Source organism: Carassius auratus, chromosome 23 (assembly GCF_003368295.1).
Source record: "Carassius auratus strain Wakin chromosome 23, ASM336829v1, whole genome shotgun sequence".
Taxonomy (NCBI): Eukaryota; Metazoa; Chordata; class Actinopteri; order Cypriniformes; family Cyprinidae; genus Carassius; species Carassius auratus.
The window spans coordinates 5209935-5237058 of NC_039265.1; the positions used below are offsets into that span (position 1 = coordinate 5209935).

Genomic DNA, 27124 nt, shown 5'->3' on the forward strand with positions numbered 1-27124 from the left:
TGGCTGCATTCTTAACCACATGACCGGAGTCTGTGTTGTGTGACGTGACAGACGGTCATGCTGTCACAGCAGGATGCAGAAACTCGCTCACTGTGGGTTCAGCTAAGTGTTTGAAAGGTGAACGAATGGGTCAGTTTGTATGCGATATATGCATTTGGTGTAGATGCTCTCCTACTTGTGCAGTGCACAGACAGGGTTTAATATGCACGCCGTGCACTCCTGCCACCGCTGATGTCAAAGTAGATTCAGGATCAAGAAACACTCGTATACGCTTCTGTATCTTAAGACAGACATGAGCTGAGAGAGAGAGGGAGGGAAAAATGAATAGTCCCTATGGATTAGAGTGGAATATGTGTGACGGAGGGTAGAGGGAGGGTTTAAGGCACCACACTGTATGAAAATCCCTTAATAATTAACACTACACAGTGCACGAGGATAGAGGAAGGGTACAAACGGATGGAAAACCACTGTGTAAATGATAGTTACGCAGAGTGGTCAACATGTTAACTAGAATGAATGAATTCTACTGAAAAGTGTTGGGGGATCTCCCAAAATGAATGAAACATGAAGCTCTTTAATGTGTCACCTTAAAGGGATGGTACAGTAAAAATGAAAACTGCATGTTGTTTTCAACCTGTATGACTAATGTTCTTCTGTGAAACATAAAAAAGATATTATGAGATATTTGAAATGTTTTTTTTTTCTTCATGTGGAAGTCAAATGGTCAGCAAAACAACTTGGTTACGTATATATCTTGTGTTACTCAGAAGAAAGCAAGCCATAAAGGTTTGGAATGACATGAAGTTTTCTTTTTTTCTTCTTTTTTTTTTGCCAAACTACTTGAACTAACTCTTTTATTCTTTTGGGTTCTTGAGTGGACTTCACTGTTGAGTTTGCGGTGCATTGTGTCATGAAGGACGTTCTGCATCCAAAGCACAAAGACACCCAGTGAGAGTGAGGTCAACTTATCTGCACATGCTCCTTTGAAATTTGTCATGGCAACCGGCTGGATTTTCCAGGAGCTCCCTTCGAAAGTTTGAAAGTTTGCGTCCACCATCTCGTCACGATGCCAGCGGTTACTTTCCGTGACGTCTTTGTCGAAGAGAAACATTCCATCTAATTCTAGTTCAGATAATTCAGGAAGTTCAGATAATTTGGCTTTTTCTGATGTGGAGACTTTTTAAACATTTCTTTTTGTTTCCAGAAAACAGAAAAAAATGAATTACCTCAATGACAGTAATTGTTGTTTCAGCTGCTGTGATAAGAATTTTTCTATGAGTAAAATCAAATATCTGGTAGTCAGAACTCAAAATAGTAAGCTTTTACAGACTTAAAAGTTCCAGTAACTTGAATTAAAAAAACTTTGTTGTCAGAACTTGAAAAACTTACTTGTAGTTCTTCAAAACGTAAAAAATGAAGTTGATATCTTCAACTAAAAAGTTCTGTGCAGTCAGTTGCTTTGAAAATTTGAGCTGAACTAACTTCTTTCTTTTTTAGTGTGTTTTCATTTTGCCATTATTTCATAATTCCATCATTTCTATTAGTTATTGGTGTTTGGTTCTGTAGATCTGTAGATTTTATTCATTTTATTTCAGTTTTCAGTTCAGTTTTAGTGTTAGTAATTCTAGTATGTTTAGTATATGATAAATAATATATATAATTTTCAGTTATTTTAGTATATATATAATATACATTTAGTTAACTATAATACCACTGTGAACTATCCTCTGCGCTCTATAGTGAACTATAGTGAACTATCCCTTTAAATGATCTATAATAATGTTTATTAAACAGACAGCAATCACATATTTAGGATTTTAGATGTCCTAATTTGTAATAGTTTATGAATAAAGCATTGAAATAATACCGTGTCCCCTCTATTGTCTAAGGCGTTTATGGCCTTGCTATTAATAATTCAGAATCATAATATAACCATTCAATGCTAAAATAGGTCCTTTTTTAAGGTTTATAGTCGACATCAAATCAAAGTGGACCATATTTGCTTGATTTATACATGCCTATGTTCTTATTATAACAAGACAAAATATTGAAAAGAAAAAATTTTTAGGATTAAAATGTGTTTAATGCTTCTTTACTCTTGTTTTTCAAAAAGCAGGTTTCTATTCAGATCTAAAAATCATCCCACAAGCGAAAGAAACCCTTATGTGGTGCCATTTAGAATCTATTTTTCACAAGAGTCTATTGGTTTCTGGGTTTTTAGAGCACCAGTACACAGATGGCTTTCTGTTTGAAACTTTTGAAAAAGTTCTGCTGCCGTATCAGGCTGAAAACCCCTTCTGGTTCCCTTCTGTTATTCACAGCTGAACCAGAGCGACCCGACCCGCATGCGTTTGGTACACTGACATCATCTTGTGTCTGCTGGGTGGAGAGGCGGTGACCCGAGGAACAGCCTCTCGTTGCATCGAGGCCGACAGAAAGTGAGATTCGTGCTGCTGTTCCTCTCATCCAGGCAGACAGGAACCCCCTCGCTCTCGATTTCTCATCACTGGCTATCATATGGTCAGGAAATAGGAGTGGGCTGCACCAAACTCAATAGGCATTTAAGCACTTAGGTGTATTTCGGGGCCTGTTGTGATACGCATTAGACTAACAGGCTTCATCCATAACACTACACAATATTGATTCATTTCCTCAGGGCATAATAGCCTTTATCTATTTTCTCTCCTTATCACCTTTGTTGCCTAATCACTTTGACTGTTTGCTGCCATTAAAGTGCAAACACCATAATCTCTAAAGGGGACAAAAACTCTGTCAGTAAAGGGATAAAGCATTTGTGGTGTGTATTGGACATCATTGATATAACAGTGGCAAGGATTTAGTGACATTTCACTCTGTGGAAAAGTGTTTTGTGTTTGTAATTGATAGTTCCTCCTTCTGAATCAGACATCAGTTGTGGTGATGCTACATGTGATGATTATTAACCAGAAGAGGAAACGGTGGACGTGTGCAGAGGCAGACCAGTCCGACCGAAGGAACTTTTGTAAATGGTCGCAGCTAATGCATATTGACCTATTTTTTCTGAGGATGGTCTGAGATCAGTTTTCCATGTCCTCTTTTGGCCCCCGCTGAGTCCTGGTTTCTGTAGCTCGCTATGGTAGTGCGCAACAGGAAAAGTGCAGCGTGCCTGTGAGCTGCAGAGCATCCGCCTAGAAAACACAGCAAACTCAGCCACAGATCTGAGAGAGAGAGAGGTTAAAGTGAAAGAAAGGAAGAGATTTTGGTGGTTGTGGAACATAGTTGACTATTGTTCAGTGCACAAAATATAACCCAAAATGTCAGACATTGCTTTGCAATGTACTGATGATAATAATAATATAGTATTCATATATAATAGAAACAAAAACAATAACTAAATAGTATAAGAAATTAGATATTAAGTAAAAATAAGAATTAAATATGAATAAAAATGATAATTCAGTTCCGTTACACATTTAATTAAGCATATGCAAATACTTTTAGCCAATATATTGTAAAAGCATGTTATTGTTTTTCTGTGGCTGCAACAAAGCTCAATATTCTAGGGGGCGCTAGCGAGCACATTGACACTTGAAGTAACTTTGGGGATGGTTACATAACAACAGTGTACTAAAAGAAAAAAATCTTTCTTTGAAAAGTGTGACTTAGTGCATGGCAATATACCTGTTCAAATGGGAAACTGGATTGAATTACACACATGGTATGAACTTTTGAAAAATTGCCACAGACAGCATTATGAATTGAGAGGAGATCCCTGTTAATTGTATACACTTCAGACTAATGGTTCGAGAACTATTAATAACACACAACTAATTATTTAACTGTGCAAATAAACCAACTGTAAATGGACGTTAACAGAAGCAAGAGACGCTGAAGATGATCGCAAAGAGGAGAAAAATACTATAGCAGACAGAGCAAGATCACTGTTCACGATGTGCGAAATATTGGAAGAAAATCTTACATAATTAATTGGGGAAACTATCTTCAGAAAAGTTCAGATGGTATTTCTTTTCATCTTACCTACATTTAATGCAAATTAATGTAGTATTTTAAAGCACAGCGCTGCTTTTTTTACAGCTTCAACCAAGGAAATGTCTATCGCTGCTGTTTCATAAGTGCCACCTGCTGGCAGCGAGTGGATTTGCTTCTCATTCAGCTGTTGACTGTTTCTGTTTCGTGGAGGTCCTATATTTTATGTAGCATGACTTCACAGAGCAAGGGTCAAGCTGTTCTGTCTCTGCTTTACATTTTGAAATGATACTAATCTCATTTTCTATCAAATCTGCTCATACTATAATGTAGCAAGTTTGTTTGGATCATTGATTAAAGCACAGTTGTTCTATTTAAAAACATATATAACAGTCAGATGAAGGCTATATCACTTTGTAAAGAAACACTAGACACCTGCACACACAGCCCTAGAAAGAAAACATGATGCATACCAAGTCACAGTTTTCCAAAATTTACCTTTTTGTAGTTTACATAGATAATGGTATAGTTTTCAAAAACATTAACTCTTTTAAAACTGTTTTCAAAAGCTTGTGTTTCAGGCCCCCAATGCGCTGTTGTCATGTAAATGAAGGGCAAAATACATTTAGTTTCCTCTTTTTGGTTGAAAACAGTGTCATATACAGTGGCGGCTCTTGACAATTTTATCAGGGGGCAATGTTTGCATGATTAATGAGAATTACTATTATAGTTTTAATAAAAATCTCTAACAATAAATCTTTTGCCCTCCTTATGTTTCTATATACGTTTCTAATTCAGCAGCAAATGAAGACTGAAGCCAGGATGTGATTTTCCAAAAAACATTTTACTTCAAAATCAGTTTAAATCAAGTCACATAAATCACTATTTACTCGCTTATACTCCACTGCTCATTTACAACAGTATTTAATTATATTACATAACTCACTTTATCTGCGCTGTGGTAACGTTTGCCATGATGTCGATCAAGTACGTCTGAATTTGAGTTGGTGCAGTTGTCCACTCAACTCTTGGACTATTCCGAGGCAGAACAAACAGTCTAGAAAGCTAGCGTAACACTGTGGTTGAATGTGAAAGAAAACAAATCCCTACCTTTCGCACTTTTGTGGTGCATCGCCCAGTCGCCCTAATGGAGAAACCACCCCTGGTCATATATATGAGGTGGGAAACATTCAAGTCAGTTTGGTTGAAGCAAGATATACCTTTTCTACATAAAAAAATGAAAAAATAAAAAATGAAAGGAGGAAAAAAGTGCATTACGTGAGTTTTTGCATTTTATGGCTTTAATTAATCAATTTTGAAGGTATTGTAAATTGAATCGTTACATGTTGTTTTATTAAACTGAGAAAACAAATCACTCATTTTATATAATTGACCATTAACAGAGATGCTGCATTAATTGCGTCCAATGTTTTCTTGTTTACACTGCATTATCCCTAAATGCATGTCCCACAATGCACCGCTCCACTGCAATCGGCACCAATTGAGAAACTGACAGCTTTACTAGATCAGCTTGATAATTTTAGCAGATTCTGTCGACCCCTTACATTTAAGCACTGTATTACTAACATAAGATGTTCCTCTCACCATTGCATGCAAAAACAACAGGATGTAGGCTATGACTTAGAAACAGGCTATGAATAAATCAAGTGTCTGGTTTCTATTTTGTAATGAAAATGCAGTTGAATGAAACCGTGGAGACCGAGATCAAGACATTGCCATGCTTATTTATAGTTTATTTACATTCACAATCTCGGTGCCGTCGCTTTGGCAAACGGCAACAGCATCCTTATCAAAACAACACCTACATGTTGTTGTGAGTCGCAACAGTCTGCAGTTTGCCAGGAGGTGGAAATCAGTTGTACTAGTTCAAAGAATCTGTGGTCTTACATATGAAGAAACACACGCTGACATGCAGGAACACGCTCACACACACACACACACACACCCTTACTGTGCTGTCCTCTTTTACCAGTGTGTCATGTGAAGCAACGGCAGACACTAGTGCAAGTCTATTTTTAGCAAGTGCCTGTAAGACGCAAGCACATATGTTAAAATACCGCTTAGCGGAATAGCAGTGTTAGCTATCTTTGCATCTTGTTGCATTATCATAAACGAGACATGAATGTAACATATAGGGTAATATTTTGAATAGTACAAGAAATGTTTTGTATGATAAATGTCTGTTTTTATGCACTTGCAGAATGTGTATACTTGACTTAGCTATGCTGCTAGTGTGTGATGCTTTTTCATGAATACTGTACAAACTAGTGTCCTGTTACTATTCTAATAAGCATTAGAAGCACAAATTATGTTTGTTGTTGTTGTTGTTGTAATAGCTATTAGATATGGTAGGAAAAATGCTGTCTAACATAACATTAAGCTAGCGTGAACTGTAGAAATCAAATACATTCAATTTCAGTATTACCGTAAAATGGTGATTTCGGCTCCCAGAAAAATCTTGAACCATATCCATCAAATAAAATAAATGCCAAAGTTGTATTGATATGCATTGTTGTGTTATTTTAATATTGCTTATAAACTGCACAGAAAACAAATTGGAGTAACTCGCTTGAGGGGTTGCTCTGAAATAATTTTCACTCAGAAATTGCTAGTAAATTTTAGAAACACTGAATTTAAAGTAGATTTATTTTTAGAAAGACTGAAATAAAATATTCCAGTAATCTTTACAGGTTTTAAAAATGATTAAAACTGATTTTCCTGTGTATTATAGTATTTATTAATATTATTCTTTTATTTTTATATTTTCAGTTAATTGTAATAAAGTTCATGTGCTTTTGTCATGTTTAAAAGTAAAGTGTATAATCTTCTATTAATAAATAATTTACAGTGTGTGTGTGTGTGTATATACATATATACATACATATATACACAATGTATTTTATTTCATATTATTTAAGTTTTAATTGTAGTAATTTTACTTTCGGATTAAATTTATTTATTTCAGTTAGTTGCCAAGGCAATATTAATTTTTTTGTTCATGTTTTAAGTTATTTTTTTTTTAATATTTCAATATTAGCTTTATATCAATTACTGAAAAATGACAACTACTATTTTAGTTTTAGTTAACAATAACAACACTGATATTCAATGCTCTATATTAAAAACAAACTAAAAAATGTAATAATAAATAAATAAATATAAAATAAATAAATATTAGCTTGGTATGAAGACAATTATATTTATTTATTTATTTATTTATTGCAAATATGGCATTGGTGACTGAAACACTGCTCATACAACCCTGTTATTATAGTTTTTTTTTTTTTTTTTAGTTATCAAGCAATTATTTTCTTCATTTCAAACATTTCCAAAATTAGCTAGTCCCTTCTGAGTGACATCGTAATCGGCTAAATTGGTAACCAATAACCATTACTCATTCTGCCATTTTTTATTATTTTGTTTTTACTAGTGACCTTTTAATTTTAATGTATATTTAATTTGTATTGCAAGAAAATGACAGAATCACAAAAAATCATAACATAAACATTGTAACTCAAGATTTATAATGAATTTTAATAATGAATAAAGTTCATAAAATATTTAGCATGACCACCTGCTGTTGACAGTCTCAGCACCTTTTTACGTTTCTTTTTTTTTTTTTTTTTGCAGTCATATTTTACACCCTACTCGTGGAATGAGCCTAATATAGGTCTGAGACTCTGAAAGAAACAGTACCGCAGGTGAGGCTTGTGCTAAAGTGACTGGAGGATGAGAGAGCTCTATTTCGGGAGTTTTCTTTGTTGAATTAATTTTGCTTATTTATGCATGCACCTCCATATGAAAGCGTCCCGCGGTCCCTGCTGGAACTGATGAGTTGTGGAGTGAGAGGAGTTTTAACTCTTTCTTTCTCGCTTACGCTCACTCTCTCTGTCTGATTCACTTCTCTCACATCTTCTGTTCTTTCTACCCATTTTTCCTTCTCTCTTTCTTTCCAGATGAATGGAAAAGGTCACTAAAGTGTTGATTCCCAATGCGATTGTGTGCTTTATTGAACGTGACGACTAGATTTGTGTCGTATCGATTCCTCTGATCAATAGCTAGAGTGTTCTGAGAACTACGGAGGACTCTAATGAGATTGTTAGTAACCCAATTAGCCGCGAACAGCTTATGAATTATGCAAGCCGTTATGCTTGGCTGCCATATCAAGAATAAACTAAACACATTATTATCAGCCTGATTAGTGGTGCGCAAGATCAATGAATGTCAGTCTTCGTTATTGACTTCATGACTTCGAATGCGCCTCGACTTCATCGTAGTTTGCGCTAAACACTGTCTGTCCAATCAATGACTTTATATCAAATGACACTTTTATTTGACATAGACCTGACTTTTAATATATAAAAGCCTTCGGTTAGAGAATAAGATGAGGTTGTGCAACTGTTTAGTGAGAAAAGAGGTCAAGGAAAGATGAGCGGTTGGTCAAACTCGACTGGGACTACATTTTTCATAAGTCTGTCAGGCGTAAACCTGCTCCTGCTTTCAAGCTGCATAAAATCAATGAGTGCACCATTAACCTACGATTGCACCGCTTCACTTCACCGCTGCCCCCCATAGTTCATGACCGCATGCGAACACTGCCAAAAAGACAAACCAATCCAGAGCAGTTTGTGTATTGTGTATAGTAACTAATGTAGAAGGAAAATCAGACAAACACACATTTGTGACCCTTTACCACAAAACTTATTTCAAAACTGATATTAATACATCATCTGAAAGCTGAAAGCATCATCTGTTTGTTAGGAACAGACAATATATGGCTGAGATACAACTATTTGAAAATCTGGAATCTGAGGATGCAAAAAAAAAAGTTATCTAAATTATCTTTTCCTACTCTGAGGAACGTTTGGTTAGACATATGCATAACCATGAGGTTGAAAATCAGCCGGAATTTGCTTTTAAGATCAAGGCTTTTTCTAAAAATCGAAATCTTTTTGAGGCTTGAGGTTTGGGGGATTTTTAGTGGGTGATTATTAAAGAAGCTCCCTTTGTCTTTTTGCTGCGTACTGTACACTTCAGACGTCTCACACGGCTGTTATGTATTATTCATGCGAGAATTATGTAACGGTGCCTACGTTGTGAAATGCCATAGACGATTCAGAGGAGTTTGTTAGGCATCAGGTTCACAGATCTGATGGTGGATGGAAAAGACAGTTATGCCACAGACAATCAAGCGTCACTCTGCTTTGCTCTCCCGCTGGAGAAGGAGTTGTGGAGCGGTGTGTTTTGTGTGTTTGATCACGATGTGTCCCGGTTGCAGTGGTGTGTGGGTGTGGGTTCGTGTGCTGATGTGGAGGCAGGGTGGAGGTTGCCTGCACCTTTGCAGAAGAAGGTGGAAAGTGGGTGAGTCATTCAAAATTAAACCACAAGAGCAAGAGAGGATTTGTGCGCTCTGGGGCTGCGCACACACACCTGATAATGCAGGTTAATTAATGATTAACCTGACATTTATGCATAATGAAATACCATTTACCTAAATTAAGAAATTCATAATCAAAAAACAGGTCAGACGACTGTCCAACTAAACCCTGATCTTTCAAACAAATAGTGTAAATCGCTCGATTTACTATTTATTTGTATTTTGATTTGATTCAGAAGCTTCTTAACTGAGAAGAAACAAGTCAGGAATAGAAACAGAAAACAAAAATATTTAAATGTATAATTATTAGTGTATATATTACATGATATGTATATGACACACACACACACACATAAACAGTCAATATTCTTAAAACATAAAAAACTAAATTAAACATAAAAAATGTAGCAATATAAATTATTAATACAACGTTTATAATGATTTTTAATAAAAGATTATAGATTTAATATTACACAAATCATATAAAGTTATATATAAAAGTATACTCTATTTTTTATGTAACAATAACAACATGTATATTATGATTTGTATATGTGAATAAAAATTATAATATATATATATATATATATATATATATATATATATATATATATATATATATATATATATATATATAATTTTTAAAAATACTTTTATATATTCACATTATATACAAATCATTATATATAAATTGTTGTTATTGTTACATAAAAATATTCTGTAAATATAACAATAATTGGATAAAATAAAAATATGATAAAATAAAATAATAATAAAATAATATTTTAAAATAGAAATATTAAAAACAATATTTTTATGATTTTAATATAAAAAATCATACAAACTGAATTTATATTAATTTGTTAATGTAAAAATCATCATATATATGCATATGCATATATTGTTATATATATATATATATATATATATATATATATATATATATATATATATATATATATATATATATTATAATTTTTATTCACATACAAATCATTATATACATGTTGTTATTGTTACATAAAAATAGAGTATACTTTGATACATAACTTTATATGATTTGTGTAATATTAAATATATAATATTTTATAAAAAAATGCATATATATTAAAAATTATATAAATTTAGTATTCATGGTTTTGTTTTATATTTTAGAGTCATAAAAATTGTGTTTTTAATAATTCTATTTTATTTTATTAATTCATATATTATATTATATTATATTATATTATATTATATTATATTATATTATATTATATTATATTATATTATATTATATTATATTATATTATATTATATTATATTATATTATATTATATTATATTATATTATATTATATTGATTCATTATTTGAAGATTTTCTTGTGTAGGATCTGTGTTGTCAGTTGGCTGGATTCCGAATCAAAGCTTTGAGAAACATTTCCCATCGTCAGATTTCTCGTTCCTCACAGGACGTCTTATCATCTGTCATATCTCAGAGCTGAGAGCAGAGAAAAGGCGGTCCGCTTGTGAGGTGACCCCGTCAAAGTCACAGAGCAGGAGACGTGTCCCTACACACTGTGTGTCTGTCTGCGCACCAACCAAGACAAGAGCAGGGTGTGTTCCTCTGTCTGAAATAAAGGGCATGGAGACAGAACGAGAGATGAAATGAGTAAAAGAGCATTCGTAGCATGGGATCGCTTCTTTCTCTCTGCATGCAGGGCTCTTTTAGCACTCAAATTGCTTTCCGACGTCTGCGCTCTCCTCAGGGAAATACAGACGCAGAATCAGCGTATGAAGGAGAGCGGACACTGAGCCGCCTGATGGATTGGCTTGTGAGATGTGTCTCACTGTCTCTTTTTTGTGTGTGAAGCTGAGGCAGGCCACTAATGTTTATAAGGCAATATGAGTTTGTGAAACCCCAGAGGTGTTGTAAATTAAATAAATAAATTGTCAGTCTGTGAAAGATGTTGTTAGTGAGCAGTATAATGTGTTTCTCAGGTTAAAGGATTGATTTACTCTAAACTTTCGTTTTGTATTCACAGTTTTCCAACCCCATATGACTTCTGTTCATCTTTGAAACACAATGGAAGATATTTTTAATTAAACATGAGAGGTTTCTGTCCCTTCCACCAAATCTCTGATGCCTCTAAAACTTTATAAAGACGTCTTAAAAGTAATCCCCAGGAATTGAGAGGTTTAATCACAAGAGGCCTGATTACTTTGTTTTAATTTTGCCTTTTATTCACAAATAAATATTGATCTGTGCACACAAATAGAGCTCATCAAATATGGTGAACATTCAGAAAAAAGGTACAAAAGTTGTGACTAGGGAAGTGCTTTTTAAAAAGGTTCACTTTTGTACCTTACAGTATGTAGCTCTAAAAGATGCTTCATTAGTACATTGAAGGTATATATCAATACCTAAAGAGTAAATAATTAGTACACAAATGGTACATAAAAGTATCTTTCAAAAGGGTAGCACTGTAAGAATAAAAAGCTGTCTCTTTAAAAGATACACTTCTGGGGCCGGATTCACAAAACATTCTTAAGAAGAAATTTCTTCGTAACTGCCGTTTTCTTCTTATTTTTTACATTTAGAAAAGAGTTAAGAATATTTTGTTATTATCTTTTTTTCTTAAGATTGTTCTTAAAGGGATACTCCACCCCAAAATGAAGATTTTGTCATTAATCACTTACCCCATGTCGTTCCAAACCCGTAAAAGCTCTGTTCGTCTTCAGAACACAATTTAAGATATTTTGAATAAAAACCGTGAGGCTTGTGACTGTCCCATTGACCGTAACTTTATGAAGCGACGAGAACACTTTTGGACGCAAATAAAACAAAAATAACGACTTTATTCAACAATCTCGTCACTTCATAATGTTATGGTTGAATCACTTCAAATTACCGACATGGGGGTAAGTGATTAATGACAACATTTTCATTTTTGGGTGGAGTATCCCTTTAAGACTGAGAAGAGATGATGTCACCCCCCTCAGAGGACCCCAGATGATGCTAACCCTGAAACAACAAACAGAGCTAACAAATATTGCTACAAGTGTGACTGCATCATATAATAATGTCTGTTAATAGTATTCATCGTCTGGTTGACTACGTCTTGTATAAAATTTTCAGAAAATTCCTGATACTAATACTAAACATTGTAGAAACGTAATATTATGTAAAGTTGCTTTGTAATTATTTGTATCGTAAAAAGCGCTATAGAAATAAACTTGAATTGAATTGAATTGAATTAAGACAAAAACATAATAAGAATTCAAATTCTTGAAAAGAATCTTCTTAAAAATCATCGTAAATTACTTCTTAAATTTAGGACAGCCCCAGATTTTTCTTAAATCCCAATTGAGTTATTTCAAATTAATTGATATATTTAAGCATTAGAACAACAGCAACATATAATAGATAGGAGGACTAGAGATGTGTGTGTGTTTTCTTATGTGACAGCGATGACTGTTAATGTAAACATGATCGGTCAGCATTAGCCGATGTGTGATGCTACTTTTTGCTGACTTCAGAACTCAGTAGCAAGTCTAAAACGAATCAGATAGGGAGCTTTAATTGAATGCTTTTAATTTGATCTTATAAATATGACATAATCTTTGGCCGTATTCAGCACATATGAATGCACAGGACGCATTTGCTGTAGAAGCGCGGACTCAAATACCGGAAGCGTTCACGTTTGATGAGAGCGCAAAAACACAAAAATGAATGAAACATATCACTGCAGCATGAGACAGGCTATTTTAAAGTCCAGTAACTAATTATTAGCAGTAGCACTTTAAAAATAGGCCTACATATTAGTATTTAATTGGTGTATAGTAGTACCTTTTGAAAAGGTCCTGCCCCACAGACAGCTTGTACCTTCTTTCTGAGATTTCACAGAAGTTTAAACGTGTGAGATTTAAAAGTTTATGGGTTTGGATCAACAAAAGGGGAGTAAATGTTCATTTTTTTATTTTTTTTGGATGAACTACCCCTTTAAATCGTCGTTCCTTGAAAATGAGTGATCCGTTTATCACATTGAGTCAGTGATTTGATTCACTGGAATGATTCAGACTGATTTTGTGAACTGAATTAAATGGATCAAATAATTATTTGACAAAAGAATGGTTCTTTCATAACTTGAAGAATTCTCTAATTTCTAATTTTTTGGTTCGTTCCGCACAGAAACTTTCATGTGATTTCAGACGACCTGGAATATACAGTAACACTAAAGAGGTTTTCGACATTTTATGGCGATTCTAAATCCTCTTTGAAGCCTGAAAGCTTCAGTACCTATTTAATAAAGACTCTATATTTATGCACTCTGTGCTAATCCATGTAATATATGTATTCTATAAGGTCATTTTGTCATTCATAAACAGAGTCTGATAGCCCCCCCCCCTTCGTGATGTAATTAAAGCTGAGACTGTTGAGTGCATGAAGTGTGACATTCCACAATTTGCTTTTTGGGTTCAGTGCATCACTGGTGTATTTAAAGTGATGTCAGAAAATAGCACATACTGTAAGTACGCGATTTGGGACGCACCTATTTGTAATCGCATAAAAAAATAAAGACAGATACATTTCTTTAAAAAACTCCTTGTGAAATGACTGTTCTGTTTTAGACTGCCATGTATCACCTTTGAGCAAAACACTCTGGATGGTGAAAATGGATGGAGGGTTAGAGAGAAGATGAGATGATGGTGGGGAAGGACGGTGGTTTGGGATCTGGGTTGCGTGTCTAACCTCGAGTAGGACCAATCCAGTAGCAGGAAAATGTTCGCAACAGTTTTTATCACCTCTATTCTCTTGAGTAACGCAACCCAGTCATAGGTTTTCTAGGACATCTGTCTCATAAGTCTCTCTGGATAAAAAAACCTTTCTCTTGGAAAAAGTATTTGCTAAATGCTAAATACTACTACTGTTGCAATTTGACAGACTACAAGAGTTTGCATTTTAAGTGTTAGGTAAACATGAAATTTGGTATAATTTAAAAGAGTCTTGGATCGGTAAGTTTTGTAATTATTTTTTTAAAGAAATGTATAGTTTCATGCACAATGCATTAAGGGTTAGTTCACCCAAAAATGAAAATTTGTCCATCTTCGACTCACCCTCGAAGCATCCTAGGTGTATGTGACTTTCTTCTTTCAGAATAATCCAATCAGAGTGATATTAAATATTGTCCTTGCACTTCCAAGCCTTTCAATGGGGGTAAGATTTTCATTGTCTGTGAACTAACCTTTTAAGTTGATCTAAAGTGACAGTAAAGAAAAACATTTCTAGTTCAAATAAAGGCTGTTCTTTTAAACTTTACATTCATCAAAGAATCCACAAAAATATGAAGTAGCACAACTGTTTTCAGCATAAATGTTTCCAGAGCAGCCAATTAGCATATTAAATTGATTTCTGAAGGATCATGTGACATTGAAGGCTGGAGTAATGATGCTGAAAATACAGCTTCCAATCACAGAAATAAATGACATGTTAAAATATATTCAAATAGAAAACACTTATTTCAAATTATAATAATATTTCACAATATTACTAAGGTTTTTTTGATCAAATAAATGTGTCTTGTTGAGTATAAGATACATCAAATATCCTGCAAATATCCTGCAAAAATGTGAAATCATGAACCTTGCAAACGTTGCCAAATTCAGCGACTAGATCTTCTTTTGAAGCGCCTCTGCAACCTTGTAAACACAAGCTTATTTCCCGATGGACTGATAAAAACCTGTGCTCCCTGACTCCTGGAAATTGCATAAAGCAGTCAGTCAGATCTGAACTAGCTCTTGCCACTGATGTGTGCAATCTGCAGCCTGTCAGCGAACGCTTTGTGGGCAGCCTATGGACGTGCCATCTGAGGCCAAAACTAGGTCAGATATGGCATGTGTCTAATGTGACCAAATGCACATGTAGTGTTCACATATTTCTTATTTTCCTTATCTTAATTGGTTTATACAGCTTTTATGTTATCAAATGTATTTTTGCTATTTGGTACAGGTGCTTAAAACACTGCATTCTGGATTAACATGCTTCTGATAATCCCAATCCTGTAACTTCCCAGTCTGGAAACTAGCAGTGAATCTACAACAGATCTGAGCATGATGGATGATGTAGTCCAAAATCTGTTGAGCTTCCGGCTTCTCTTACCCTTTTTCTGAGAGCTGGGTCTTTCTTGTCTCACAGCAGTTTTTAATTAATTATTAATAATTAATTATTAAATGAGCAGTGTTTGAGCAGAAATAGAAACCTGCCTTCAGAAGTGTGAAAATATTGCTCATCAACAGGGAAAGGGATGCATTGTTTTTGTATTAAACACTGTGTGTTGCTAATCTACAATAGAGGCTTGTGAAAAAGGTTCTTGACAATAATCCATCCATCCATGCATCCAGTCATAGTATTGTGATTGCATCTGAATCAGTGTAACATATGCATATTATCAATATTTAATTGTATTCATTTTTTATAAAAAAATCTTAAAACTTAAATTTAAATAAAAGATTACTTATATATACTTTATATTATGTAGTTTATTATTTTTATCAAAATGTAAAGTTTAAATTAGATTTTTCTTTTTTAGCTTTTTCATTTTAAAATGCAATCTTTAAACTTTAAATGTTACACTTTTAGTTACATTTATTTTATTCAAAAATATAAAATATATATAAAGAGTATATAATATATGTAACATTTTATACAATTCTAACATTTTATTAAATGTATTATGTTTTTTATTTTAAAATAACATTTTTACATTTTAGTTTTACAATTTGCCTGAATTTTAATGAATTAATTATCAAATTAATTATGTAAATTCAACAATACTTTCTTATTTCACTGTTTTTATTTTTAAGCTTAAAATAAAATTATTGCTTTTATTTCTGAAATCTTAAAAAAAAATATACTGCTTTTGATTAGAGAGATACTTTAAAAAAGTGAAAAGAATGTTTTTATTAAATTTTCAAGTTCTCTCATTTCTTTAGTATTTCTATTTTTTGTACATTTTCATTACAAAAAAAAATTATTATCTTATCATGATTATTATTATTATTTGAATATATTTAAATAATTTAAATAATAATTTAAAATGTATTATTTTACTAAATATTTTTTTATTCTTTTAAAACTTGATGTTTAAAATGTCATTTATTCTCTGCTTTTTCATTTTGAAACTTTGTTATGTTTCCATTTGCTTCTGATTCTTATTCTTATAAATATATACTTTTAAAGAGTGAACAGAAAAATGTGCTTGGGATTTGAACCTTTGTCAGTCTTTGTGCGCTACAGCTCATGGTTTCAACTACTGCACCACATCTCCTAATGAACCATTTCTACTCTAAAACAGTTTTCGACTCTAAAACTATTTCTTTTCTACACCAAAACACTTGACACACACTTAGCAAGTGTTGATGGATGAAATGTAAACCACTGATGGCCATTTTTAGGACTTATTTATTATTGATCTACTCATATAAAGTGCAAACACACTCTCCCTGTGGCTGTTACTCCGAGTGCTTTGCTGCTGTAATGATGCCGAGGGGTCGGATACCAAACAGGACCGTTGATCTACAGATTAATCACGGATCACACACTTCTGTGATAGAGAGAAAGAACATGTCCATGCTCAAATAATGTCATGGAGAAGTGTGCTGAAGCCTCAGCAGAAGCAGGTCTGACTAGTTTAGAGTTAAGACGCTTTATGAGAAGTTAAGCACTGAAATCATTTTAATCTGCTTTGAGCAGACGTTTGATACTTTAGAGTACTTGGAGACAAATTCTGTCAGTGTCATAAAAATCCCATTTGGGTGTTTTTACAGTGTACTTGAGGCGCTTCGACCGTCTTCAGACTATTATGAGAAGAGCTAAATGTGTTTACTGATGAAGTCTACAGTGACTGTAAACTTCAAATAGCCGGAGAGCAGAAAACTTCAACAGAGGTATAGTATTAAACTTTTAATGACTAGAGAACAGTCATGGGTGTTCAGCCTGTGTTTGGGACGTTCCTTTAACATTGTGTTTGCCAAGATGCATCCATCTATCCCGTGTAGGGTCACAGAGATGCTAAGACATAGAATAGAGAGAAACAGTGCCTGCTTTTTCAGCTTTGTTCTGGAACTATTTGTTCTACCACGAGGTAAATCACAACATTGCAAGCATTTGAAAATCAGACAGAATGGTACCAGATCTACAGTCCCATGAAGCATTGCGAATGAAATAATCAAATTAAAAATAAAGCAACTGACAGTGTAAGTTTATTGCAAAAGATGTGCATGTACAGTATGTATTGTGTGATTAATACATAAACTACATTTCCCATGATTCTGCAAAAAAACAAAAAAATCGCACCAAAACAACAACAAAAAAACACTTTAGTGCTCATTCACGACCATGACACACTATATATGCATAATTTGCAATAATAATAAAATATGTAGTTTATATATACATCTTTAACTTTAACTTTTTTTTGAGGATGTCATTCGCAATGTTTCATGGGATTGTAGTTCTTTTAAGCCGTTCAGTACCTTTGTGATGTTTTGATTCACCTCGGTGCTGGTTGATTTGGTTCGTGACGTTTTAATGAACTCTTTAATGAAGATGTTTTTTAATCTCTACAGGAAAATTAATGAGCAACCACTGCTACATTCGACAGAGCAACCAAATCTATACTGATATTCAGACCTTTAAACAAGCCTCAAATCACTGCTATATATATTTTTTCACCTGTTTCATTGTGTGAAAAGTACTGTACATAATTATTTAAATATAGGAAAGGTTATAGTTAATGGATAATATGGGGCAATAGTGATATGAAGCTTTCTGGCAAGAGAAACCATGACCTATAACTGCTGCCAGCATGATGAAATCTGTTTCAGTAAGTGTTAACACACACACATGGTCTTGGTCTAACAATAAAAACTGCACACTGCACAGCCCTTACGAAAAAGAAGTTTATTCAATTAGCTATTAGTGTACGTCTTTTAAACTAAAAATAGGAAAGTATGGTTTTAATTTACTTTTTATGTACTTCTCAGAAATATACTTAAAATGACATTTAAGTATACTTGACTTATACTTACAACTATACTTGTGCTCCTAGAATCTGTGTTTTCATTATTATACGGTAGAGGGCGCTAGTACACATCTTCTGTACAGAATTTCCACCAAAAAACACAAGTGAAGAAGAAAAAGAAACACTAGATAGTAACACATGTAATCTAACATGATCATCTGACATGAAACAGCATCAAAACTGTAACGTTATTGAAAAAAATGTCGACCGATGAAGAGGTAATACTTTCAAGCTTTGTGGTGTTGATCGACTCCATTTACATTTTGATTATCATTCTGGATCCAATTCATAGTCTTTTTTTAACATTTTGTTATTTCTTTATTTTTTATGAAACTTACCCATATTAAAGTGTTTAAAAAGAACGCATGAAGCTTGAATAAAATGTTTTTGTTTACAAGCAGATACCCTGTTCTTTCTTTGGATATTTTGTATGTTCGGATATTCATATTTACAAATTAAAACCTAAATAGGGACATAGTAGTATACTTAAAGTATGATGTAAAGTTCCCTTAAAGAAAACTTATGAGTATACTTGCAGTATAAAACTACTAAACTAGTAGTTAACTGAGACTATACTTCAAAGTGTACAAAAAAAGTGTACAAAAGTATACTTTTCTATACTAGAAAGTGGGCCAATTTATAGTCCCAAGGAGTATTGAAACAGTACACTAACAAGTATACTACTAGAGCCCTGATATTTGCATTCTTGCTACATAACTTATATTACACTTAAAAATATACTTGAACTTTACTTAAGTATACTTAATAAAAATAAACTTAAAGTAAACTACTTTTTGGTAAGGGTGGTCAAAAGTCATCCTGTGGCCCGTCGACCACAAGAGTCCAGATGGTCCTCTTCGTAAAACAGTGCAGAGTGTAAACACACAGGCCACGCTGGGGAGGTGTTAAATGCTCTACTGTCTGCAAAATAGCCAAAAGCAATGGCTCACCCAGTTCTGAAATGTCGGGGTCAGTCTGGGACTTGTTCTGCAGTCTCTCTGAGGATATGGATTGAGGGGTTTTCCGCTCTCATAATGGGATTTATCCGCATGGTGAGCTGAAAGATGGAGAGAGGGATGAAGGAAGTATGAGGAGCAGCGGGAGGCTGAACTCCCTCATTCTCACGAGGGCTGTTATGATGGCTGCAGATGGAGTTTAGTTCTCATATTAGCAGGGTGTCGAGTGCATGTGATGAGCTGCAAGTGATTCCACACCGAATCCTCCCAAAACAACAGCGGCTTTGAAGATGGAAAGAGCTTTGTGACACTGTGGAAAGTTTCATGTCACAGCTAAAAGACTGCAAACACTACATCTGTTACAGAGCCTCTAATTTGAAGCTTCACTGCTTATATGCAAAATACAATCCTAGGTAACGTGTTCAGTATATAAAAACGGTTCTACTAATGTTATTTTTACCCAAATATAACGTTATTTCTAAGTTTATCTTAATATTCTAATTAGAACGTTATTTAAAGGTTTTAAAATGTGTCTTACAACATTCTACTAACTTTTATTTACTGAACATATAACATTATTTGGATGTTTATTTTTAATATTCGTACATATTTTACGAGGTGGCTTATTTGTATTCGTATTACCTCACTCATACAAGTTCATAATTTTTTTGCTAAATCGTACGTATTTTATGTGTTGCGCAATTCATATGAATTTGTACGAATGACCTGCACCTAACCCCGCCCCTAAACCTACCTGTCACTGGGGTCTAGACAAATCGTACAAAATCGTACGAGTGAGGTCATACGAATTCGCAACTTTGTAAAATACGCACAAATTGATTGTGAAATAGCATTGTTTTTTTCTTGTCTTGATTAGAACATTATTTAGAATGTTCATCAAGTACAAATAACATGATGAGAACATTCCAAAAATGTTGTTTTAAGAGAACGTATGAAAACTTATATTAAATATTAATCAAGTTGTAAGAACTTTACATAAACATAACTTTAAGAATGTTCTGTAAGCTGGGGTACATGAAGAAAGCTATCTGTTATCATTGGCATTTATCTTAATGGCAGTTGCTCATTTCTATGGAAGGATGGGATTAATCTTTTTGATAATTGTTGAAATGTTTTTGAGCCAACCATGTAATTACTATGGAGCCATGGGAAAATTATGTCATAACTATGCTGATTGGTTAATGGCACCACAAGAAAAAAACTGAAGTTTATGCTAATGCTTGCTTATGGGAAGTGTGGCAATGCAAAAAAAAGGCAGCGCATGCTTGCTTTTTTATGAATAATGATCTGATTCTAAACCAGTGTTAGCATGCTTCTAATCGAATACCATTACTCTAATAAGATCAAAAATATCAGTCACAATACATTGTTTTTAATGTTAATTCTATTGATTTTATTAATAAATTTTATTCTATTAATTTTTTTTAATACTGCATAAACAAAACCTGTTGCAACCCCCCCCCCAAAATGGATTGGGACAAACTCATCACATTCAGTTTGTCATTCACAATTAGAAAATTGCAGCAGATCTGTTATCCTGCGGCGAGAGTTGAAAGAAGCATTGGGTCGCTCCGCAGGCCATTAGAGGATGATGTGAAGTCAGGTTTGGGCAGGTGGGGGAAAGCTCGTCTACTTCCAAATGTGATTACAATGATGCAGCGTGAGCGTGCCGTGCGCATATATTCATATGACGGGATTTAGATTGCATTCACCTTAAGGGACTAGGATTGCTGCACATAATAACAGTGCATACTTTATTTACTAGTGAAGTGTGCCTCAGAAACAATGTACATTTACAGTAATGAGACTTTTGTCATCAAGAAACATTGTCGTTGATTTCCATCTAAATAGGGTCGTTGTTCATAGTTCAGACCTTTTTTTGTGGTTGTATGTCTTTAGATGACGCATTTAATGCCCTGAAAGTGCAGGTTGAAGCATAAAGAAAGCTTTTTCTTCTGTGGTAATTCAGAGAAAATGCACATAGCCCTGCTACACACTGCAAACTTGCCATTTCCTCTGTGCAAAGATATGCAAGCTTAATCACACACACTCAGATTAAAGTGTGTGTGCATGTGTGTGCGTGTGTGTGTGTGTGTGTGTGTGTGTGTGTGTGTGTGTGTGCGTGAGTGAATATATGTTGCATTTGTGCGTTCATCAGCACTGCTATGGTGAGAGGTGGGAACAACAGAGATGTACGAATTGTTGCTAGAGAAACCTTCCCATGGGGAAACACTGAACAACACACTCAAAATACTTTGTTCGAAGCTTGATACCGAGTCTGGTTTTTACGTCTCCATTTATCTAAATACTCATCGTTTCTTTTCTTTCGTCGTTTAGCTGCAGATTCTCCTCGGTCCATTCCGACTGAATGTTTAGGAAATGTGCTGAGAGCAGCATCAGACGGAGGAGAGAGGGAGGGCGGATGGTGTTGAATTTTTCTGGGGTGGTAGAAGGATGAATTGACATCTTTGAGAACGCGAAAACAGTGTTTATCTCACACAGATTCTTGTTTTATCAAGCATCCGCACACACGCATGCATTTCACACCCACTATCATAAAACCGGTTAACGCTTTTGGGTTTCCATGACCTCCTTTCCCGAGTCTTTTGTCATATCCCTCTCTCGCTCTCTCTGTTTCTCAGACTAATCCTGAGCTTTGACCACATTTCTCCTCTGGCTGCATGTGTGTCATTCTGTGTTTTGTGTGTGTGAGTGTGTTTAGAGGGGAAAGCTCAGGCCATCTTGAAAAACTGATATTTGATCTCGTGTGTAAAGGAGAGGAATGGGTCCAGCTAGCTTCACACCAAACATCAACACTTCTCTCTTTAGTCTGTGATGTATGATGGATTTCTTCATATGCCAGGCTGGCATTTTTAATGACATGATGAAAAATGTCAGGGGCATATGTATATATATGAACCTGGACCACAAAACCATCTTAAGTAGCTGGGGTCTATTTAAAGCAATAGCCAAAAAAAAACAAAAAACAAATACAAAACATAGTATGTGTCAAAATTATTGCTTTTTCTTTTATGGCAAAAATCATTAGGACATTAAATAAAGATCATGTTCCATGAAGATATTTAGTAAATTTCCTACAGTAAATATATAAAAACTTAATTTTTGATTAGAAAAATGCATTGCTAAGAATACATTTGGATAACTTTAAAAGCCATTTTCTCAATATTTAGATGTTGTCATGGGTCAAAGGCAAAAAGGGGGTTTAGGGCAAAACAATAAGTTTAATACATATTTTGTGCAGTAAAATCATACATTCTTACCACGATTGTGGACAGACATGTTGTTTGCCGTTGAAAACTTGTAGTGTCTGGTTAGGATACAGTATAATATCACAGTACTTATATTACTGAATGGTCATGTTGATATTTTCATAGTACTTCTAAGAATACCATGCCAAAATAGACGTTCAAAAAACATTAGCATAGCTCGAGGAGAGAGTCATAAATAACACAGCGACTTGTCTTTGTACATGTATTTATCTTAATGACTGAATGTTGACTGAGGCTTTAGCTTAGTCGCGGTTAGCTTAGCTTTGCCTGTAGCTAGTCTTCATATTTTCCCCACAGACGTGCCTCAGCAGAAATATTAAACTTCAGATTTAATCCCGGGCATTACTGTACACAGAGAGAGATTAAACGCCAGACATGACTGTCACTCATGAGTGCAAGCAATAAGACACTTGAGCTAGCAACCAACATCTTTTTTAATTTGAGTCCGAATACTGGTTTTAAAACGTAATTCTTTCTTAAGCTCACCTTTCTTCTTGCTGTAGGTATATTGGTCAAATCAGTTGAGCCACATGTCAAAAAAAGAATCTATTAATTACTATATTATAAATCAATCATTATTAGCATAATTGAGTACCTCAGTGTAGTTTTCTTGTGTTGTCATTCATTTATAGTTAAATCAGTTCTGTGTGCTGTGGGCCTAGTGATAGCTTCTGATCTGATCTTGTTTGTGTTATCTGTGTGTGTGTGTGTGTGTAGGTGCCCCGGACGAGCTGTACGGCAGGACCTGTGTGTGTGTGTGTGTATGTGTGTGTCTACAGCTCAGTGGAATGATTTCAGATCTCCCCAAGGTGCTGATACTGGGGGCCATCGCCGCCGCCTCTGCCTTTGTGGTCACCATCCTTATCGTCTTGGTGTGTGTGGGGTGTCAGAGGTAAGTCTGACAAACATCTGGTATAATGTAATGGTGTAATGGTTTTTATAACTGTACAAACAGTATTATACTGTATTTTGTATCCTCGAAGGCCGGGCATACACTGTGCGATTTTCATCCGATTTTGAGCCGAATTCTGACTCGTGCGACTCTTTTTGGGTCGGGCCGATTTTCAGCATTTTCGTGCGTCGTTTGTCGTGCAGTGTTCGTGCAGTGTACAAGGGGAAACGAGAGGCGATTAACCTCTCCCGACCGACAATCGGTTGGTCGGATGGATTTCTGACATGTCAGAAATTTTGGTCGCCTCTCGTGAGGTATCGCAATATTGAAGCAGGGCAACGAACCGATTTTCCGCGTTTCCCTCACTGCGCGTGCACGAAAACGAAACGAAACGAAACCATGGTGACACCTGACACGGCGTGTAGTGTGGACTGAAGTGATGGAGGGATAACTTGTGGAGTTATGGCAAAGAAAAATAAAAAAATAATGAAGAAAACGCCTGCTTTCCTCCAGTTCACGTTGCAAAATAGATAAACCATATTGGCCACGGCCTCCGAGCCACCTGCGCGTCTAGATATGCCTACGCCTTTTTTTTTCTTTTGATGTTTCAGCACACAGAATTGCGCTAATCACTAAAGCAGTGCGTTTATCCCGGGAAAGCATGTTTATTCAGAAACCGCCACAAACATCCGGGTTCTGAGGGATCCTACATGTTGATTCAGTTGATTCCTCACGTATAGTGTGAGCAGTCAAATCGCAACTCGACGATCGGACCATACAGTGGGCGCACAAAAATCGTGAGCTTTGGCTTTACATAGCAAGCGATCTACTCATACAGTGTGAGTTGGTACCTTGCGAAATCGCGTCGAAATCGCACAATGTATGGCTGCCTTAACCCTACACCTCACAGAAAACTGGCCATTTTTGAATTTCTATAAACACTGTCTAGTATGTTTAAAGCCATTTGGTTTTTACGGGGATGAAGAACATGTCCTCATAAACCATGTTTACCTTGTAATACCCATGTCATTATACACACTTGCCTCCTCATAAATCGTATAATATAGCTACCAGAACACACACACACACACAGACTTCAAACATCTTTTATATAAAGCACTAGGGCTAAGGACAAATTATTCACCATATTCCATATATTTTTTTAAAAATATATATATGTATATTCCTATTTAATCCATAATTTTAAAAGATAAAAGGTTGCTCTATTTTAAGGTGTCCTTCTTACAATTTAACAATTAAGCACTGAGTAATATTATTTAATAACATGTAGTTACTATATGTGTTAGGGTTTGGTTTAGAGTTAGCTACATGTAGTATATATATATACATATACACAAATAACAATAAATGTTCATAAGATGAATGAGCCTTATTAATAACTGTATTTCTATAATTATGCTTAATTTTCTTACTTACATTTAATAATGATTGCTAAATTACCTTTTGCAAAACATGTTTTAAATTTCATTCAGATTTGTAATATCTTTCCAATCTGAAATGATCTCATCGTGTGGGAACTGATGTTATCGAACGGATGTTGAAAGAATCGTTGAGTGAATCGTTGAGAGCTATCAGAATCTAAACCAGGATGGTTAATTCCTTACAGTTCCCATCCATATCTAATGCTTTATTCCTGGTGTTTGTACGTTTGCACATAAAAGTCTTCGTGCACAGACGCGCCCCACTCATATGTCGAAAGACTGCATCGACTTCTTAAAAACTCTTGTGTTCAGGGCATCTCCTCCTCCTCTTTTTCTTTAGTTCTGTCTCTCTTTCTGTCTCTATCTCTCCTTCCCTGCTGCGGAGCGACTTGATGAATGCTAATATCACTCCTTCAGCAGATTGCGTGCCCTCTGTAGGAGCCGTTTCGCTGGGAGCTGCCTTAAGTTAAGCTCTGCGTCGGATGCTCATTTGTGACAAAGACTTTTGCTTAGAGATATTACAAGGAACGAAACCCTCCAACAAATCAGTTTCACATACTCTCAGGCGTCGTTCTATTTCTGTTTTATGTAATGTTTCACAGAAAAGATGAATAGGGACTATACTCGCTTGTTGCATACTCACCACAAAGTCATGTTTTTGCTGTACTGCAAAACAACTCGCTGTGAATTGTGTCGACTGTTGTACAGAAGCCGAGTGTGTTTGTGTCATATTCTCACTCTAATGGTAAAAACAGAGTAAATACGACTCAGAGAGCAGGTTGGCGTTGCTGGAAAGTCACCAGATGCCTAATGGAAAACACACACTGAGCTCATTGTTCTGAGATACACAAATTATGATTGAGTAAAGCCCCTCTTTCAGAATTAAAATGTTTCCATCTCATTTCCATCGCAGAAAATGAAAATGCACTCACCCTCATGTATTCCAAACAAGTATGACTTTCTTCTGTGGAACATTAAAGGAGATGCTTCAAAGAATTTTCAGGCTGCTATTTTCAATGCAATGAAACCTTAACGTGCCCCCCCCCCAAAAAAAAAAATTACAGTAAGTGAATGGGGCAAATCTGTAAACATTAGAATACTTACTGTTTTAGCAGTATAGCAACAAGACATATTGGGCCTCATTTATAAAGTGTGCGTACATACATATTTGATCTTAGAGTGTGCATACGTTTAAATCCACATCAGCGCTCATATTTAAAAAAAAAAAAAAAAAAAAAAGGCCTATGACATGGAAATGTACTTAGGTTCACATCAGGGTCTAAGCAGACTTACACACTTTTTCTTGTTGGATTACTGCAGGTTTTCGGAAATGAAAGCTGTTCTTGCTGAACGCTGTTCTAAATTAAAGAATATGGACGATGACTGGTGAGGTTTTCACATCACCAGACGTTAACCGGTGGACTGGAGGAAAGTGGATTGCTTGTGGATTACTGTAACTTGTACTGAACCTGGAATGTTACTTTAAAACATGGCTATGCTAATGCTGCATTCACCATTGCACAATGCACACTCAGTACCGAAGTGCAGCTGTTATTGTGCTGTGTGAGGTCTTGCAACGTGTACAGTGCATTCTGCGAGTCGTGTGTGTATACACAGGGTCACTAATACCCAGGTGCAGACGTGTCCCTCCCGCCTCCTGAATTCTGACCTTCACAGAGGAACAGAGCCACACAGCCTTCACACCTACAAACACACCACACACGCTCATCATGCCATTATGCATTACATTACATTACTACTTTTTAAATTCTACCGTGATCAATTCATCAATAAAAGCCGTCTTCATCTAGTTAAGGGAGTAAACGAGAGAGAGAAAAGAGAAAACCCTCTCTTTCACAGATTCGCATGAGTGTGAGAGATGCTGCGGATGTTAAAAATGGGGTGAGAGTGAGAGGAACAAAAAGAGGTGTGTGTATTTCACAGGCAGAGAGAAGCTATAACTGATGTCACACCAGGTGTGTGTAGGGAATGAGAGGAGAAGAAAAGCGAGGGAGGAGGGATCGTCAGGGTTACCTCTCCATCCTCTCGCTCTCTCTTCCTCCAGTACACCTGCAACACATCTCGTCCCTCATGATT

The 27124-nt window shown here is 35.2% G+C and overlaps 1 protein-coding gene across 1 annotated transcript in view; it reads left to right on the plus strand.

Annotated features, from left to right (window-relative positions):
• The window catches only part of LOC113041073 (uncharacterized), a 43173-nt gene that overhangs the window by 2496 nt on the left and 13553 nt on the right, over positions 1-27124 (plus strand). Inside the window, exon 2 of the mRNA XM_026199370.1 lies at positions 23411-23585. Coding sequence (XP_026055155.1) covers positions 23482-23585 — 104 coding nt within the window. The 5' untranslated portion in view covers positions 23411-23481. The remainder of the gene's footprint in view (positions 1-23410; positions 23586-27124) is intronic.